The following is a 16273-nucleotide window of genomic DNA, read 5'->3' as shown; positions in this document are numbered from 1 at the left end:
TGAAGGAATCCAAATTGTGCTACCCAACTCGAAAAGTTCACAAATGGTAGCTGAACTGTAGGAGGATGCAAATCACTCTCTGGAAGACTCAGGGAAGTGTTTACAGAAGTAATACTTGGCTGAGTCTTGGAACTGGTGTCAAAGGTGGGGAAAATTCTGGCTGAAAGATTCGTAGGCAAAGGATTTTCCTGGCTAGGACATTAACATGCGTAGAAGTGGAGGATGAAGAGGGGAAAGTATAAAGAATTGATGCCTTGAAAACAATTTCAACACACCTATTCCATGCCTACATTAATGCAAGTGCACCAATTAAAACAGAGTAAGCAGACCAATGAAAGCAAATCACTGAGGAAAGACTCAGGCAATGACATTTTTCTTAAGTTCACTTGGAAATTCTATGATTAGGAATCATTGTGATAGGTTATTGGAAAGCACAGAGCATTTCACAGCGAGCATATGACCTAAAGAGATTCCTTTGCAATGGTGACTGGCTTGTAGAGTGAGTATATTCAGACTTTGAAGAATGGCATACCTGCCAAGAACCTACGGTAATACATATGATACATATGGATCCACAGAAAAATGCACACAGACATACCAAGGAAGAGGCTAATTTATTCTACATTGAGACTATTTGGTATACTTCAGTTAAACTCATTTTGACTGTTATAACTAAAATGAAAAATGTGTATATTTTATTCACCACATAGATGCAATGAACTCAAATCAAGACTCCTGTCTGAAGCGTATTTTAGATACCCTGGGGGGAATCATTATTTGTAAATATCCCATAACCAAGTATTTCTGAATGATGAAAATCTATTGGATTAAAAAATGATAATATAATTAATGTAATATTTTTATCACATGAAAACACTTTACCTTTGCTTCAGGGATCACAGCAATATTTGTTGAGACGGTTCTTAAATTATTATTCCCTTGATAAACTGTGAGCATTCACCAATTAAAAGGAATAAGTAATTGGAGATATTTAGAAATTTTGGTAAATTTTTTTCTAGATTGCTTTCCAAGTCACTTTAATTTTTAATGAACAAGTAATAATCTGCACAAGATAATATGTCTTATTTGTAGGAAAAAAATATGGCAAATTAAAAAAAATTTAGAAAAAAACTATCCTACTGGCTTACTTGAGTTGTTAAAAAAGTATGCATACTCACACATGCCTAAAATTGGTATTAATGCTTTATCTGGAATGAAATGCTTTTAACTGAATTTCATCAACAGTATGAACTTGACTCTTTGGTTACACTCGTAATATGTGTATTTAGATACATAGTTTTTCTTTTTCTTTTTCTTTTTTTTTTTTTAACAAAAGACATTTTCCAGTGATTCACCTCAGAAAATAATCCTTATGTGTCTTCTAAAGTAATATTTTCTATTGAAACAAGAACATAAGTTACGTATTTTATAGGTATTGTTTAATACACCATCTAATATTTCCTAAGGCATCTCTCATAGAACCTGATCAGAGGCACTCAGAAATTTTCAACCTGAGATTCATCTAGCGTTCCTGACAGCAAAAGAACAACATCATTTTCTGTGAGCAGTGAGAAAGAGAATGCCATCTCTTCCCATGCCTTCCTTCTTGGATGTGAGAAGAAGTTCATAAGAAGCTGTAGTCGAAGAAGCAACTGGAATTACAGATACTATTTTGCCACATTTAAGTGTGAAGAAATTGAAAACTTCCACATGCCATGGGTGGTAGAGAGGAGTCGGGCCACAGATATATTTTCTGGTCACAATATCTCATTAGAGGACAATTCCCTCCCTAAAAGAAGTTAGTAAAGACACCCCTACAAAACCTAAAATACTGCTGGTACAACAGTAAAACATTACTCATTAGTAACTTTTTTATAGATTTGGCTTTCCAATATAAGAAATCCCTTTAACAAATGAACTGTTTTGTCTAGTTTGACAAAGATTGATTTGTTTAGTGTTTTTAAAAAACTCTTTGTCTTTATATTTTTGGCATAAAAAACTTGCAAAACAAGTTATTGTTTTCTTTCTCACCAACACTTTGGCAGACAAAATTTTGCATATCATTTTAAAGGTTCACTTCTGGCAATACAATCGAGTAGACAAAGTGAGTTATTTAGAAGTAACAAATGACATTAGCTTTTTGCTATTACATGTTAAGATTTTTTTCTTTAAAGTATAAGTTTTATTATACGTAAAAGTTAAAAATTCTCACTTAATGATATGAAGTGATACAGATAAAATTTAGCTTACTTCAATACTCAGTTTTAGTTCTTTATCAGTCTTATAAACTCTTCAAACTCTTAAAGCAAACTTGGCGACTCAAAAACACTTTAAAAATGCTAATTAGACTTCATAGAGGAAAACAATTTTCCCCTTAAATTTATACAGCATGATATGTTATAAATGTAAGGCTTTCAGAAAAATATTATAAAATCTCAAGACTTCATAATTCTCACCCAAACAAAACACATACCACAAAATTTACTTTTATGGAAAATAATCAACATTCACTTTTTATGAAAGAGAAGAGGCTTCACCATCCCTGCCAATATCTTTGGTAACTGTGCAGCAATAACTTCAGACATCATTTCTGGAAATTCTACACTCAGAGCCCGGGACTGGATAAATGTATTCAAGCAGTACAGATGGAGTTGCTTGACAAGCTGTTGGTTTAACAAACGGGTAGAAAACATTTAAGGAAGACAATAACTTCATATGCTAATCAAACGTGACAACTTTTCTAACAATCGCAACACTTATAAAATGTTTTCTTACAGAAATGAATGTCTCTAAGTGAATATATATTTATAATAATAATTATAATGAAATATTCTAATAGTGTGGAAGGATTTAAAATAACAAAAATCATTTATAGTCGCACATGATAACCTGGTTAAACATTTTGGTGTACTTACAAGTTCTTTTTCTTTTGATACAGCTATCTAGACATACTTTAAAACTCATATATTATGACACATAGCCTATACATATATATTTCCAAAACATAATCATTTCCTAAATCTTATTCATTAACCTTTTCATTCATGTAAGTACTTTAACTCTTTGTATGCCAATAACTTCACATAATTTATTTTGATCTAATCTTTACTTGATCAAAGTCATTAATGCATGTAATCTTACAGGCTGATTCATAATGCAAAATTTATAACAGGGGTATGCACGTGGCCTGTTCAGCTGCTACTTAAATGCCTTTGTCCCATAGCTGAGTGCCTGGGCCCATGTCACAGATACATTCCCCATCCCATCCTCAGCTAGTGCAGATTGTGAGGGGCTCCAGTAACTAGGACCCACTGAATGGCAGTCTGGATTGAGTTGGGAAGAGATCGAACCACTGTGGTACCTGAGGGGTTAAGAAGCAGATGGCTTGCACATTCTCTCCACCAGAAACAATAACAGCAAACTCTAGAGGTTTTAGGTGTATTTCTCCTGTTCTAATTCCAGCTACCCAGACACACTGCTTTCACCATTGTTAGACTGTGTCTTCTCTAACCAAGTTCTACCATGATGGAAAATATGAATTTGGGTATTTGTATAACAACTTCTGCTTCTGATCTATGTACTTCTTCTCTTCTCCCCATTCTCTACTTAGATTTCAATAATTGGCTAAATAAATGCCTGGCATTTAGATTATAAAGATTTTTTCCTGTTGGATTACATTTTCATTTCTTTCTTATACGATATGTGTATATACATATATTGAGAGATACAGAGAGGCAGAAAGTCATATACAGAGATGCTCACATATATATATATGTAGACAGAGACAGAAATACATATTTGTGGAGGGAGAGAGAGAGAGGAAGATCAGAGAAGGATATCTGCTGATTCACTCCCCCAGTGACTGAAAAAGCCAATTCTAGGTCAGGCTGCAGTCAAGAGCCAGGATAAACACACCCTGGCCTCCCACATGGACTACAAGGACCCTAGCATTTGGGCCTTTTCCAGCTGTCTTTCCAGGCCCCTCTCAGGAAACTTCATCAAAACAGGAATGCCAGAACCCTAACCTGCTCACCAGTAGTGTTGAAGCTTACTGTCACAACACCGGCCCTATACAAGAGACTTGTTTTTCTTTTGCAATAACTAATCACCTGTACCCACTTGCACCTGTATTGTTCACCAAGCCATGATTAAATTAGGTGACAAAAATGTGTGGTTTTTTTTTTTTAAATGGATTTATTCAGAAGGTATTTTGACAAAGAGAGAGAGAAAAGGAGATCTTCCATCTGCTGGTTCACTTCTCAAACGGCTGTGATGGTCTGGGTTGGTCTTGTTGCCTGGCTGAAGTCATGAGTCAGGAACCTCATTTGGATTTCCAATGTGGGCAACTGAGGCCCAAGTCTATAGCTTACTTCTGTTACCTTCCCAGGGACATTATCAGGGAGCTCAATGGCAAATGGAATAATCGGAACTCTGACCAGTCATTACATTTAGACTATTCATATCCTTCAATTCCAGCAACTTTTCTTTTTATGATTCCTTTCATAGTTTCCTTGATTTTCTCTATTTAAAAAAAACAGTGTATTTATAAAAAAAAACAACAGGGGTCCAGCAGCGTGGCCTAGCGGCTAAAGTCCTCGCCTTGAAAGCCCCGGGATCCCATATGGGCGCCGGTTCTGATCCCGGCAGCTCCACTTCCCATCCAGCTCCCTGCTTGTGGCCTGGGAAAGCAGTCGAGGACGGCCCAAAGCCTTGGGACCCTGCACCCGCGTGGGAGACCTGGAAGAGGTTCCAGGTTCCTGGCTTCGGATTGGCGCGCACCGGCCCGTTGAGGCTCACTTGGGGAGTGAATCATCAGATGGAAGATCTTCCTCTCTGTCTCTCCTCCTCTCTGTATATCCGGCTTTCCAATAATAATAAAATCTTCAAAAAAAAAGCAGTATATTTATTCGCAAGAGAGAGAGAGACCCAGAAAGAGAAACAAAGAAAGAAAGAAAGAGAGAGACACGGTGAACCATCCATTGGAAGTTCACTTCTCCAGAGACCTGTGATGGCTGCAGCTAGGTTAGGTTACAGCTCAGATCTCGTAACTCAATCCAAGTCTCCCTTGTGGACGGCAGGGACCCAACTACTAGGGACACCATTGTTGCCTCCTCGGATGCACATTAGCCAACAGATTGAATTGGAAGTAGAGGTGGGATTCAAACTAAGGCAGCATGATATGGATTGTAGGGATCCCACGCAACATCTTAACTACCGTGCCAAACACCAGCCACACATTTTTTTGTATACTTTATTCTGGAAAATTCCTATTAATCAAAGGAAGGTCTCATGTAATTTTCCCCTTAATTTACTATCTTTTTTCTAATTTTCAATATTTTAAGCTGTAAGAATGTTTTAATCTGTTTTTTTGATATATTCCTAAATATTTCTGCTCTTTAATGGAAGTTTTAATTTAATGAAGTTCATTCAATTAAATCAATTTATTTGTATTTAGATAAATAAAAGTATTTTGCTGCTAAATATTCAAAACAAAAACATTTTTCTCATTTCATAGATAAAATTATCATTCTTATGTGCTTGTGGAGCCTAGATATTTTTCTGTTCTGTGCACTAGTGGATTTTTTTTCCACCAAATTATCCCCTTCCCTCCCCCCTCTCTTTTTTTTTTTCATTTTAGAAACATTTCTCATAAAGCTAAGAACCTGGCTGTTTGTTCATGTTCAGGGAAAGGTTTCCAAAGTGGACCTGTTGAGTGCATAACTGCTTTATGCAATGCCTGTCTTTTTAATTTGCTTTCTGAACACAGCAGCAATAAAAACTTCTGTCCAGTGTCTTAACTAACCACATAGATCTTATTTTATTAATCTGGCTCTGGTGTTGGTCATTCCTAGGCTTATTTTCCTTCCCTCTCTCTTGATAAACATCCTTGCAAATAAGGAGTGTATATTATATTAAATTCCTGCCCAATTAATTATTTCTTTCAGATCAATTCTAAAATGTGGAAAATTGAAACCACACAAATTTTAGCTTTGCCTGATTGCCTATCAGCAAGGATATTTACAATTCCTTCCAAAACAATATGAAAGTCTTACTTTCCACAGCAATATATTTGCTTTTACCATGTATATTTAAGTAAATTGTTTCTAATTTCAGACAAAACAATTCTTAAAAACATATTTGGGAAAATCTGATTCCTATCAGTCACTAAACTGCTTTCAAATTGTACATAACAGAAGGATATCTGAGTCACCGACAGTGAATATACAAACGTTTTTTAAAAATACAAATACAAGACTCTGAAGAAATCCTATAAAGTGGAACTTAGGTATTACATTGGGAAGATACAAAAAAATCAGAAAGCAATCATGATTTTGTTAAGATACTTACATCATGCAAGTTATCAAGAAATTTTGTGAGTTGATAGAAACGCTGTGAGCTGGAAACGACTCCTTTTTGCCTCAAACCAATGGCCTTGATGAGCTCTCTGATGTAGCTAGATCGCATCTCTTCAAACTGATTTTGACTTCTTAGTCCTTCCAAAGGAACTATAAGATAATTACATGTGGCAGTTAGTCTTATAAAACAAATTGCTGAGCGTGATAATTTCTTCTGGCAGCTAACTTTCGGTTAAAAAAAAAACAAAACACTTGAAATGGGAAAGAGTGCCATTGATAGCATTTGGACATGGAAAGAGCTCACAGAAGCATGGAGCAACTCCAGGTACATTCAAGACTACGTGAGGGATTTAGCATTTATTCAAAAAAAAATAAAGCATCTGACATTATTCTATAATCTATAATCTTATCTCAAATATTTGGTTTCTATTAGTTTATGGGTACATGTATTCTGGGCCTTTTAAAAATATTTAAATTTCCTTATAAATTTTGTTTTTTTTTTCATGTAAATCTCAAATACTTCTCATGAATATTATTCCTGGATAACTTTTATTATTGTTCTAAGTTTAGCATTGCTTCATTAAATTTTCTTGCTAACCTGGGGGATAGCTGTTGATTAATGAATATCTTTTCTTGTATCCAACTATTTTATACTCTCCTTTTAATACTCTCACTTCTTTTTTTACTATCTTTTTGTTGGTAAACAACAACACTGAAGACTAGCTTTTGTATGCTGTATTATCAATTTCACCAAAGCTTTTTCTTGTATCTTTAGATCCTCCTGTAGTTACTTATCAGAAGTGCCCTGTATTTCTCCCCAGCAACTTCCTTGCTTTATTTTTTTCTTTGACTCTGCTTATTCTAAAAATGTTGTACTTTAAGTCATGTAACTAACTTTTACTGAAGCCAACTCTGGTGAAAGAAAAATTATAATCTCTTTGACTCATGCAACTATATATTCATGATCAAGATTTCTACAGATGTACATGTAGTTTAAAGTCAACTGTACATGCCAGCAAAGAGATTCAAAGACTTGACCCGCACCTCAGTCAAACCTCGACTTCCACTCTTTTTGGAAAAAAGAGAGCCACAAATAAAAACCAAAGAGCTGGTTGTTTGAATTTTCAAGAAGTCAGACCTTACATAGAAAAGGTATTCTCACAAATAATTTTGGTGGTATGTGACTTTTGCTTATACGTTAGCATAAATGCACCATAAGGATGTTTGTGATCTTTCCTCTGTAAAGACTTCTTATAGTAGCTATGTTCACAACTCAAAGGTTCCCAACCAATATCCACAGCAGCCTCCTCACTCCTAATCATGAACATTAAATTATTTATTCTTAGTAAATCATTTCACTAAAATTTTAGTGTAGCTTTTGCTGTAACATTGTTATCTGTGTAACTTGTTTATTTCTTAGGTTGGTGCTTAATTTTTAAAGATTTATTTATTTTTAAAGGTTGAGAGAGCGTGAGATATTGATTCTATCAATCATGTGGCTGCAATGGCTTGGCTTGATCCATTCTCACGCCAGGAGTCTGAAACTCCATTTGGTCTCTTGTGTGGGTGGCAGGGTCCATGTACCAACCCATATCTTACTATTTTTCCTAGGTGACTAGCAGTGTGCTGGATCGGAAGTGGAGCAGTGGGTACTCAAGTCATTAATCATATGGAATGCCTGCTTCACGGCTGCAGCTTAACGCACTGTGCCGCAACACCAGTACCAGATGTTTTAGTTTCTAATAGCAAATGGGAGACTTAATGTTGTAACTATCAAATCATCAATATTTACTCTCCCAGTTTTTTCATTACAATTGAGATGTTAGAATAATTTTTGTTTATTCACTTCTGTTTTAGTAATGATTTGCATGCCTACAATTAACTCAATCATCCAGTATCTATTTAAAATTATAATTAAATATCCAAAATGATTTTTCTCCAAATGCAGAGCTCTGTTGCTCACCAATACTTATTTGTTGCATACTCATTGCTTAATGGTATTTTTGAATGCTTAAGTTTTACAGCTTACTTGTCACACTTGATGATTCAGTATAAGCATTGGTCTGTAATGCCACATTAATTATTGTAGTTTTCTCTCTGTGTGTCTCTTGGTCTCTTCCTCTTTATCACTCTGCCTTCCAAATAACTAAATAAAACTTTAACAAGTTATTTTATCTCCCCTATATTTTTAAATGATTTTCTATTTATTCTTTGCTTAGCATCAATCTAGTAATTGTGGATCTAGTAATTGTGTATCAAGATACAGCCACCATTTTCCTGGCTCCCTGAATTATATCAATGAACCTGGCCCTCCTATTTGATCCATAATGAGCTCATGGTGTGTTGTTTGGTCCCCAAGCATATCAGCCTACCTACAAACAGACTAATGTTAATAATAAAAACTAATCTGGGTGATCTATGAATATCTGATATTACTGCTGTAAGATTCATAACCCTCAAGCAAACAAAGGAAGGACTTAATTAATTACCACAATAACAAATGTGTATCAGTTGACTCTTGGCCAGTCCCATATCAACATACTTTGTGCACTCTGTGCTCTTTCATCAACCTAAGTTCTTTTGATTTCTGCTCAAAATACAGTTTCCAAAGATTGGAGCAGCATGTGGGCCCCGTGGGTCCTATATTGGTTCCTGCTCTTGCATAGATCCCATGATTTTCCATTTTAAGGGGTTCTTTCCTCCTGACCTGAATCGCACAGTCACTTGGCATTTGAAACACTGGGAAGACATTCCTATAAAGATGCAGCTGAGAGAGACATTTAGCTCACTTCAACACAAGATCATAGCTCCCTGTGGTTTTCTTGCAAATCACCATGCATCAATGAAGCATCAGTTCTTTTTATTTTAAGCTTCCATGGAAACAGTACAAAAAAGGGTAAAAGCAGCTTTTTCAAAAGCTATTTACTTTTCAACTTTTCCCTTCCAGATCCTTGGGGACCCACTGAGACTCTTGAGGAGCCATTGCATGTCAGTGTGTTCTTTGTGACTGAGAAAAGGGGAAATGGAAATCTGCCCGGCTTTGGCTAACCAGTGCTAAGCTTCATGTCATTTTTTCCTTCTGGGCATAAAGATCAGCTATATTTACCAGTATCTTCTGCAGTTAAGTTGGGCCGTGGAAGGTGGAAGTGATGCATGATAGGTTCAGGCCTCACCTCCAAACCTTCTCTTCTCACTCAGTGCTCATTTCTAGTCAGATGCAATGGAGGACTCCAGGCTGCAAAGACAGGGTAGAGCTACTGGATGGAAGGAGCCTGATGTTTTCTTGCTATCTAACTGGACCCTCTGTGAGTGATAAATGCTCTGTTGCTTTACTAAGCTACAGACCTTAGTATTAGTTGTGATAACAGCCTATCCTGAGAAAGTGAGAAATAGTTCAAATAAAATTTTTTATCTGAATGAAACTATGTATGATGAAGACTGTGCATGCCTGTGTGAGTGTGTGTTTTGTATTCAGCCGTGTTACAGGGAAGCATGGTTTCCATTTATAAAGCGCTAATTAGTTTATAATGATGAATTAGGTGCATAGGAAATGGTCATTTAACCATGTTTCATATAAAATATAAAAAAAGACTTGCCTAATATATATGGCAAGGAAAAAAATGAGAAGAATCAAGTAATTTTATGAATGTGCATTGCAATGCAAAGATACTTCAAAAAAGTTTGTGTGAATAGAATTAAAAGATGGGTATTTTGGAAAATAATTTTGAAATCCATGCCTTCTTAGGGTTTTCCAAAAGTACATGAAGAGCACATAGTATGATAAAGTTGTGCAAGAATGAAAAAGAGCTGCACAAAAATAAAGCTATTTTTCAGTTTCACTTTTTCATAAACATTTTCAGTGCCTTTCTGTAGTGGGTGCTTCACCTTTGTAGTTCCAATCCAAGATTTGTGCTCAGATATAGACATGATTATATTCTCACTCGAAGAGTTTTCAAATCATGTAAGAATTGAGAAACCACCTTGTAAAAAGTTTTGTACTCACTCGTATTAAGAAGTAGCAATACTTTCATGCAGAGGAACTCTTCTTGGCTAACTTGAAGCTTGACAAACTCTTGTGGGATCTGCCACATGGTAAGGCATAGTGAATAGAATGATGATTCCTTCATCCGTTGCCTTGTATCCGAAGGGTAAGTAGCATGAAAAGTTAAAAAAAATAACACATAATAGTGTCTCAGCCAGTTAATGTGATTTATCAGATTAACTTTTAGCAATTACCCTTACATTTTGTTGACTATGACTACTTTTAATATATAACTGCAATATTTGGTAATATAAACAGTTGTATTAGCATCGCCATTTTCAAGTTTTATTCTCAATTACAAAAAATTTTACAAAATTACATTATGAAGGGCACTAAATATGGGGTCATTTGCTGAAATACAATTTTCAAACCTTTTTAAAAAATTGTTTATTTATTTGAAATGCAGAGTAACACACAAGGGGGGAGAGAGAGAAAGTGTCCACCCACTGATCTGCTTTCCAAAAGGCACAACAGCCATGTCTGGATGAGATTGATGCCAGGAACCAGGAACTCCATCCTGGATTTCCATATAGGTGACAGGGTTCCAAGTACCTGGATCACTTTCTAAAATCTTCCCAGGAATTTTAGCAGGGAGCTGTACTGAAAGTAGAGCAGCTGGGCTTTGAACCAGAAGTCCACTTTGGGATGACAGTATTGCAAATGGTGCTTAATACATTGCGTTACAATACTGTCCCCTAATTTCGAACATTGTTGTATATATATACTTACAACAGTAACAAAAAGAATATAGGTTTCTACTTACTCATTCAGTATTAGATCAGGTGCAAAATACAGCATCTGTCCACTGACATGTTTGTAGGACCTCCATCCCAGGCCAAACACCATTAAACTCATCCAAGAATATTGGATGAGAGTTATCTGGTCATCAATATGTAAGTTTCGAAAACCTATGAAATAAATTTTTAAAAAATGACCAGAATAACAATTGAGGCAAAAATATAGAAATTATTCAGACATTTGAAACTCTTTGTAAGCAGAGTAATACGATAATTCAATTTTGATATATTTTAGCATTAAAAAATCAAGACATTTTAACAAATAAGATGGCTTTTGTTTTTAAATAACAAGGAGGAAGCAATTCTGGATAGTATTTAAAATTAATTGCTGTGATTCAGTAAGTTTGAAAATTCCTTAATTGAAGCTAGGTTAGATGATGTTTTCAATGAAATAAATAGTTGAAAACTTTCCTAACATGGAGTGAAAAATGGGAAATAAAACACAGAAGTGGCACAGAACCCCAAACAGAGTCGACCAAAAGCAATCCATGAAAGGACACATCACAATTAATCTCTCTTCTGTTGAAAATGATGAAAAGATATTTAAATATTCACATGAAAAAGTCAATGAATTTATACATGAACCCCAATTAGACTCACAGCTGACCTGTCAAAGGAAACCCTATAATAAAGAATAGACACATTCCAGACTCTGAAAGAAGGAAATTGTTTGCCCCTAATAACATATCCAGAAAAAACTTTCCTTTGTCTTTGATGATGAAATAAAATACTTCCAAAGATGAAAGACTTCACTCCAACCAGACCTGCCCTATAAATGTTGCTTAACAAAGTACTACCGAGAAAAATGAAAACTATCACCAATTCCAGAAATAAATGTGGAGAATCTCTCAATAAAACAAAAGAAACTTAAATCAAGCAATGAGAAACCCATTGTTAAAATGATAGGACCAAATCACGACTTATCAATAAATGGCTTACACTCATCAATCAAACATCATGGATAGACTAGATTTATGGGGGGGTCCCATCTATCTATTGCCAATGGGAGACACAACTCATCAACAAATATTGGCAGAAACTGGAAGTGAAAATATGAGAAAGGATATTCCAGTTAATGGAAAAATGCTGGCCCTGTGTCAACAAATGGTGTTGGGCTAATGCGATAGCAGCCTACAGAAGTAAGAACCAAGACTCCCACCTTAAAAGAAATCAACTCTAAATAGATCAAGAACCTCAATCTGCACCTAAAACCACCAAACTATTAGAAGAAAACTTAGGAAGCATTCAGAAAGATATAAGCATTGGTAAAGACTTAGAAAAGTCACCAAAAGCACAGGTAGTCAAAGCCAAAACAAACAAATGGGACTACATCAAACTAAGAAGCTTCTGTACAGTAAAGGAAATGATCAAAGAAGAAATCAACAGTATGGGCACTAACATCCAGGATTTACAAAGAACTTCAGAAGCTCATTGACAGCAAAATAACCCAGTTAAGAAATGGGTGAAGGACATCCAGCTCTCTGCTTGTGGCCTGGGAAAGCAGTCGAGGACGGCCCAAGGCTTTGGGACCCTGCACCCGCGTGGGAGACCTGGAAGAGGTTCCTGGTTCCCGGCTTCGGATCGGCGCCCGCCGGCCGTTGCAGCTCACTTGGGGAGTGAATCATCGGATGGAAGATCTTCCTCTCTGTCTCTCCTCCTCTCTGTATATCTGACTTTGTAATAAAATAAATAAATCTTTAAAAAAACACAAATGGGTGAAGGAAATGAACAAGCATTTTTCAAAAGCCCAAATATTTAATAGACATATTAAAAAATGCTCAGATTTCCTAGTTATCAGGAAAATACAAATAAAAAGCACATGAGGTTCCACCTAACTCCGGTAAGACTGCCCCATATTCAAAAATCTACTAACAACAGCTGCTGCTCTGGTTGTGGAGGATAGGGTCCCCCACTCCTCCACTACTGGTGGCAGTGTAGGATAGTGCAGCCACTGTGGAAGTCAGTATGGAGAGTGCTAAGACAATTGAAAATTGATCTGTGCCCACTCTAGGGTATATATCTGCATATGAGAAAGTGACCTTCAAGGCACTATTTATAGAAGCACAATCCACAATGAAAAAGACATATAAGCAACCCAGGTGCCCATCAAAGAGGAATAGATAAAAAAAAAAAAACAAACCCTGTGGTATATCTACTTCATAGAATACTGCTCAGCCATAAAAAAAAAAAAAATGAAATTCTACTATTTGCAAAAAAAAGGCCCAACTGTAGAACATTATGCTCATTTCTTTCTGATATAAGGCAACATTACACAAACTACAAAACAAATATAAAGGTAACAATGCATATATTTAGATTCCCATTGCTGAACTATATAATAGAGATAAGCATACCAAGATACCAAGTGAAGATATATTACAGTAGGCATCTGCATTTCTGAATTAAAGAAGGACTCCCATGGAAACTGATAATATAATGCTAGATTTTCTACCATTGCATAAACCTACAATGCCATGATACACTTAAATAGTAGAATGTTATATTTGTGACTGTTGCTGAAGTATACTATTGTACTAATGTGGTGGAAAATGATGTGTGGGAGAAATGAGAAGAGAGGAAGCAGAGGTGAATGGGTGAATCCCTCTATCTACAACACCCCATCATGGGAAATAATTACAAAAAATTAATTCATTGATTTTAATGGGTGCCATTGATTTGTATAAGGTACCATTTATTAAAAAGCCACTAACTGTCCATTTCACTACAAATAAATACTGAAAATATTTACATTGAAAATTTTAAATGAAACTGTTAAATATACCCTGACAATAGGATACTAGAGTTTTGAACCATTGTCCATACCTTCAATGATGTGCTACACTTAAATAGCAGAATGTTGGTCTTTGATTGTTGCCGAAGAACTATACTATTATAATAATATGGAGAAAAATGGAGGTAGGATGGGGAGGTTTGAGGAGGAATTCTATGCATGTAGAACCATATCATGAAATAGACAACAAAGATACAAGAACAACTACAACCAAAAAACAACTAAAATCACAGTAGTAATGAAAACTAACTCAATGACTTATTATGAGACTCAAATGGGATAGTTATGCATGTAGGACAGCACTACATAGATATGTATTATTACTCTAGCAATGAACCTACTGCATTGATCATTAGACTAATGGCTATATGAAAGGCACATATCAGTCTTATAAGTAGGTCTAACATTAAAAAGAAGATGAGATAAAATACACTTATGATGGATCTTTATATAACAGAACTGGTATAACACAAACAAAATACAAATAACATTGGTGAAAACAAAATTCAAAAGTTAAAGTGTTCTTTCTGAAATATAGATTTTCCAGACATCTATTACAGAATATATGGCATAATGATGCCATACAAATTATGCATTTCAAACCTTAAAGACAGCATCCCCACAGAAGTTGATTCAATAAGATTTATCAAATTATTAACAGCTCATTCACTGTGGTCTCCAAAATATATTTGCTGTTCTTTACAGTTTCTTGATAAAATTTATGATTTTTGAAAGGCATCATTTTATAATTTAAATATTTGCCTTAGCTACATTATAATTATTCACTGTGGGGCTTTAGTTCACATTAATCTTTGAGCAACTGTACAGTTTTGCAAAATTATAAAGAAGTTCATTCATTATTTGTTGGAAAGAAAGGATTCTGTTTATATTTATATGTTTACACCCAATATTTTTCTTTTGTGTGTGTGTTTTGTTTGTTCTGCGTATTTTAAAATTCTGGGCTAATTAAAGACTTGAAACAGATTTTCATTATAAAAGGAAAATACTGTTGAAACAACACAAAGCTTATAGTTACCAATATTTAAAAATAGAAAGTATTTTTCATCTTACAGAATAGATTAGAGAAAATAACTTTCAGGTATTTCACCTATTAGAGGAACTTGCTGTGATAAACATTCAAAGCTAAAGCAACTTGAACGTGCCCTGGTACAGAAGTGCAATTTTGTTTCCTTTTCACTGTAATATCATTCATTACCTTATACTAAAACAAAGACAGGAACACAAGATCAAATGCCCAGTGGTGATAATGATCAGGTAAAGTTGGGTTCATTTGAGATGCTGATAAAAAAATGAAAGACCTTCACATACAAAAGTGATGGGTGATCACTAATTATGTTTAACAAGTAGCTTTTTAAAAATCCTTTCCTTTTAAGTGAGGCAACCAGATTATTCTTAAAGAAAAAAAAATTCTTATGCTTAAAATTCTACAAATTCTTATGCTTAAAAATTTTTTAAAGAAAGTATACAATAAAGAAACGCCTTGCGTGACCACATTGTTTCTTTTGTATCACTTCCAAAGTTCTGATAAAGAATTCTGTAGAGAAAGGTAATCTGTTTGAAAGAGCTAATCTATAATAAGGGAAGAGCATGAATATTTCGGCAGTAATAAATTTACAAACTTTGAGGAACACCAGAAAGTTTCAACACAATGAATATAATTAACCTATTTCATGACAATTTACTAAGAATACAAATTTGATGTTTTTATAATCCAAGTAAATATAGGTTTTTGTACCAATTCCATATCTCCAGTGACTGTAAGTATCTTTAAACATTTATTTGGGATAAGGCATTATGCTTGCAACTGGACATAAAGATAAAAACTTGCTGCCTTTAACCCAGAGTGGTGAGACTGAAAAAAGAACATCATTATAACTCAAGAGTGGTAATACGTTTGGCTGACAAACGTAAGCAAACATGGGAACACAGGAGAGTAAGTGCAGTGATTCCTTCACCCAGTCAGGACAGATCAGGTGAATCTCGTCCAGGGAAGTGGCATGTGAAACAAAACAAGTGAAAGAAGGTAGGAAACTTAAGAAAGAGCAGTTCGAGAACTGGACCACAGAGCTGCTTAAAAAGGAATAAGAGATAATGTTGCAAATTCAGAAGCAAGAACACAGAAGGGAATAAGATATTAAGACAAAGGGGCTTAGACTTAACTCAAGAAGAAGAGGGGAAAAAAAGTAAGAATAATCGCTTATAAAAGATGATCCTTGGTGCAACATATGGGATCACTTAGGAGCTGAAATCTAGGTGATATTGATGA

General features: G+C 35.2%; 1 protein-coding gene across 1 annotated transcript in view; it reads right to left on the bottom strand.

Annotated features, from left to right (window-relative positions):
- Positions 1–1624: 1624 nt before the first annotated feature.
- The window catches only part of PGR (progesterone receptor), a 58365-nt gene continuing 43716 nt past the window's right edge, over positions 1625–16273 (bottom strand). The window contains exons 5-8 of the mRNA XM_004585003.3: positions 11162–11306; positions 10360–10490; positions 6349–6506; positions 1625–2663 (exon numbers count right to left, since the gene is read on the bottom strand). Of these exons, the coding sequence (XP_004585060.2) occupies positions 2508–2663; positions 6349–6506; positions 10360–10490; positions 11162–11306 (590 nt within the window). The 3' untranslated portion in view covers positions 1625–2507. The remainder of the gene's footprint in view (positions 2664–6348; positions 6507–10359; positions 10491–11161; positions 11307–16273) is intronic.

Source organism: Ochotona princeps, chromosome 4 (genome assembly GCF_030435755.1).
Source record: "Ochotona princeps isolate mOchPri1 chromosome 4, mOchPri1.hap1, whole genome shotgun sequence".
In the NCBI taxonomy this organism is placed as follows: Eukaryota; Metazoa; Chordata; class Mammalia; order Lagomorpha; family Ochotonidae; genus Ochotona; species Ochotona princeps.
Note: the sequence above shows the minus strand (reverse complement) of the source record. Positions and strands in the feature narration are given on the sequence as shown.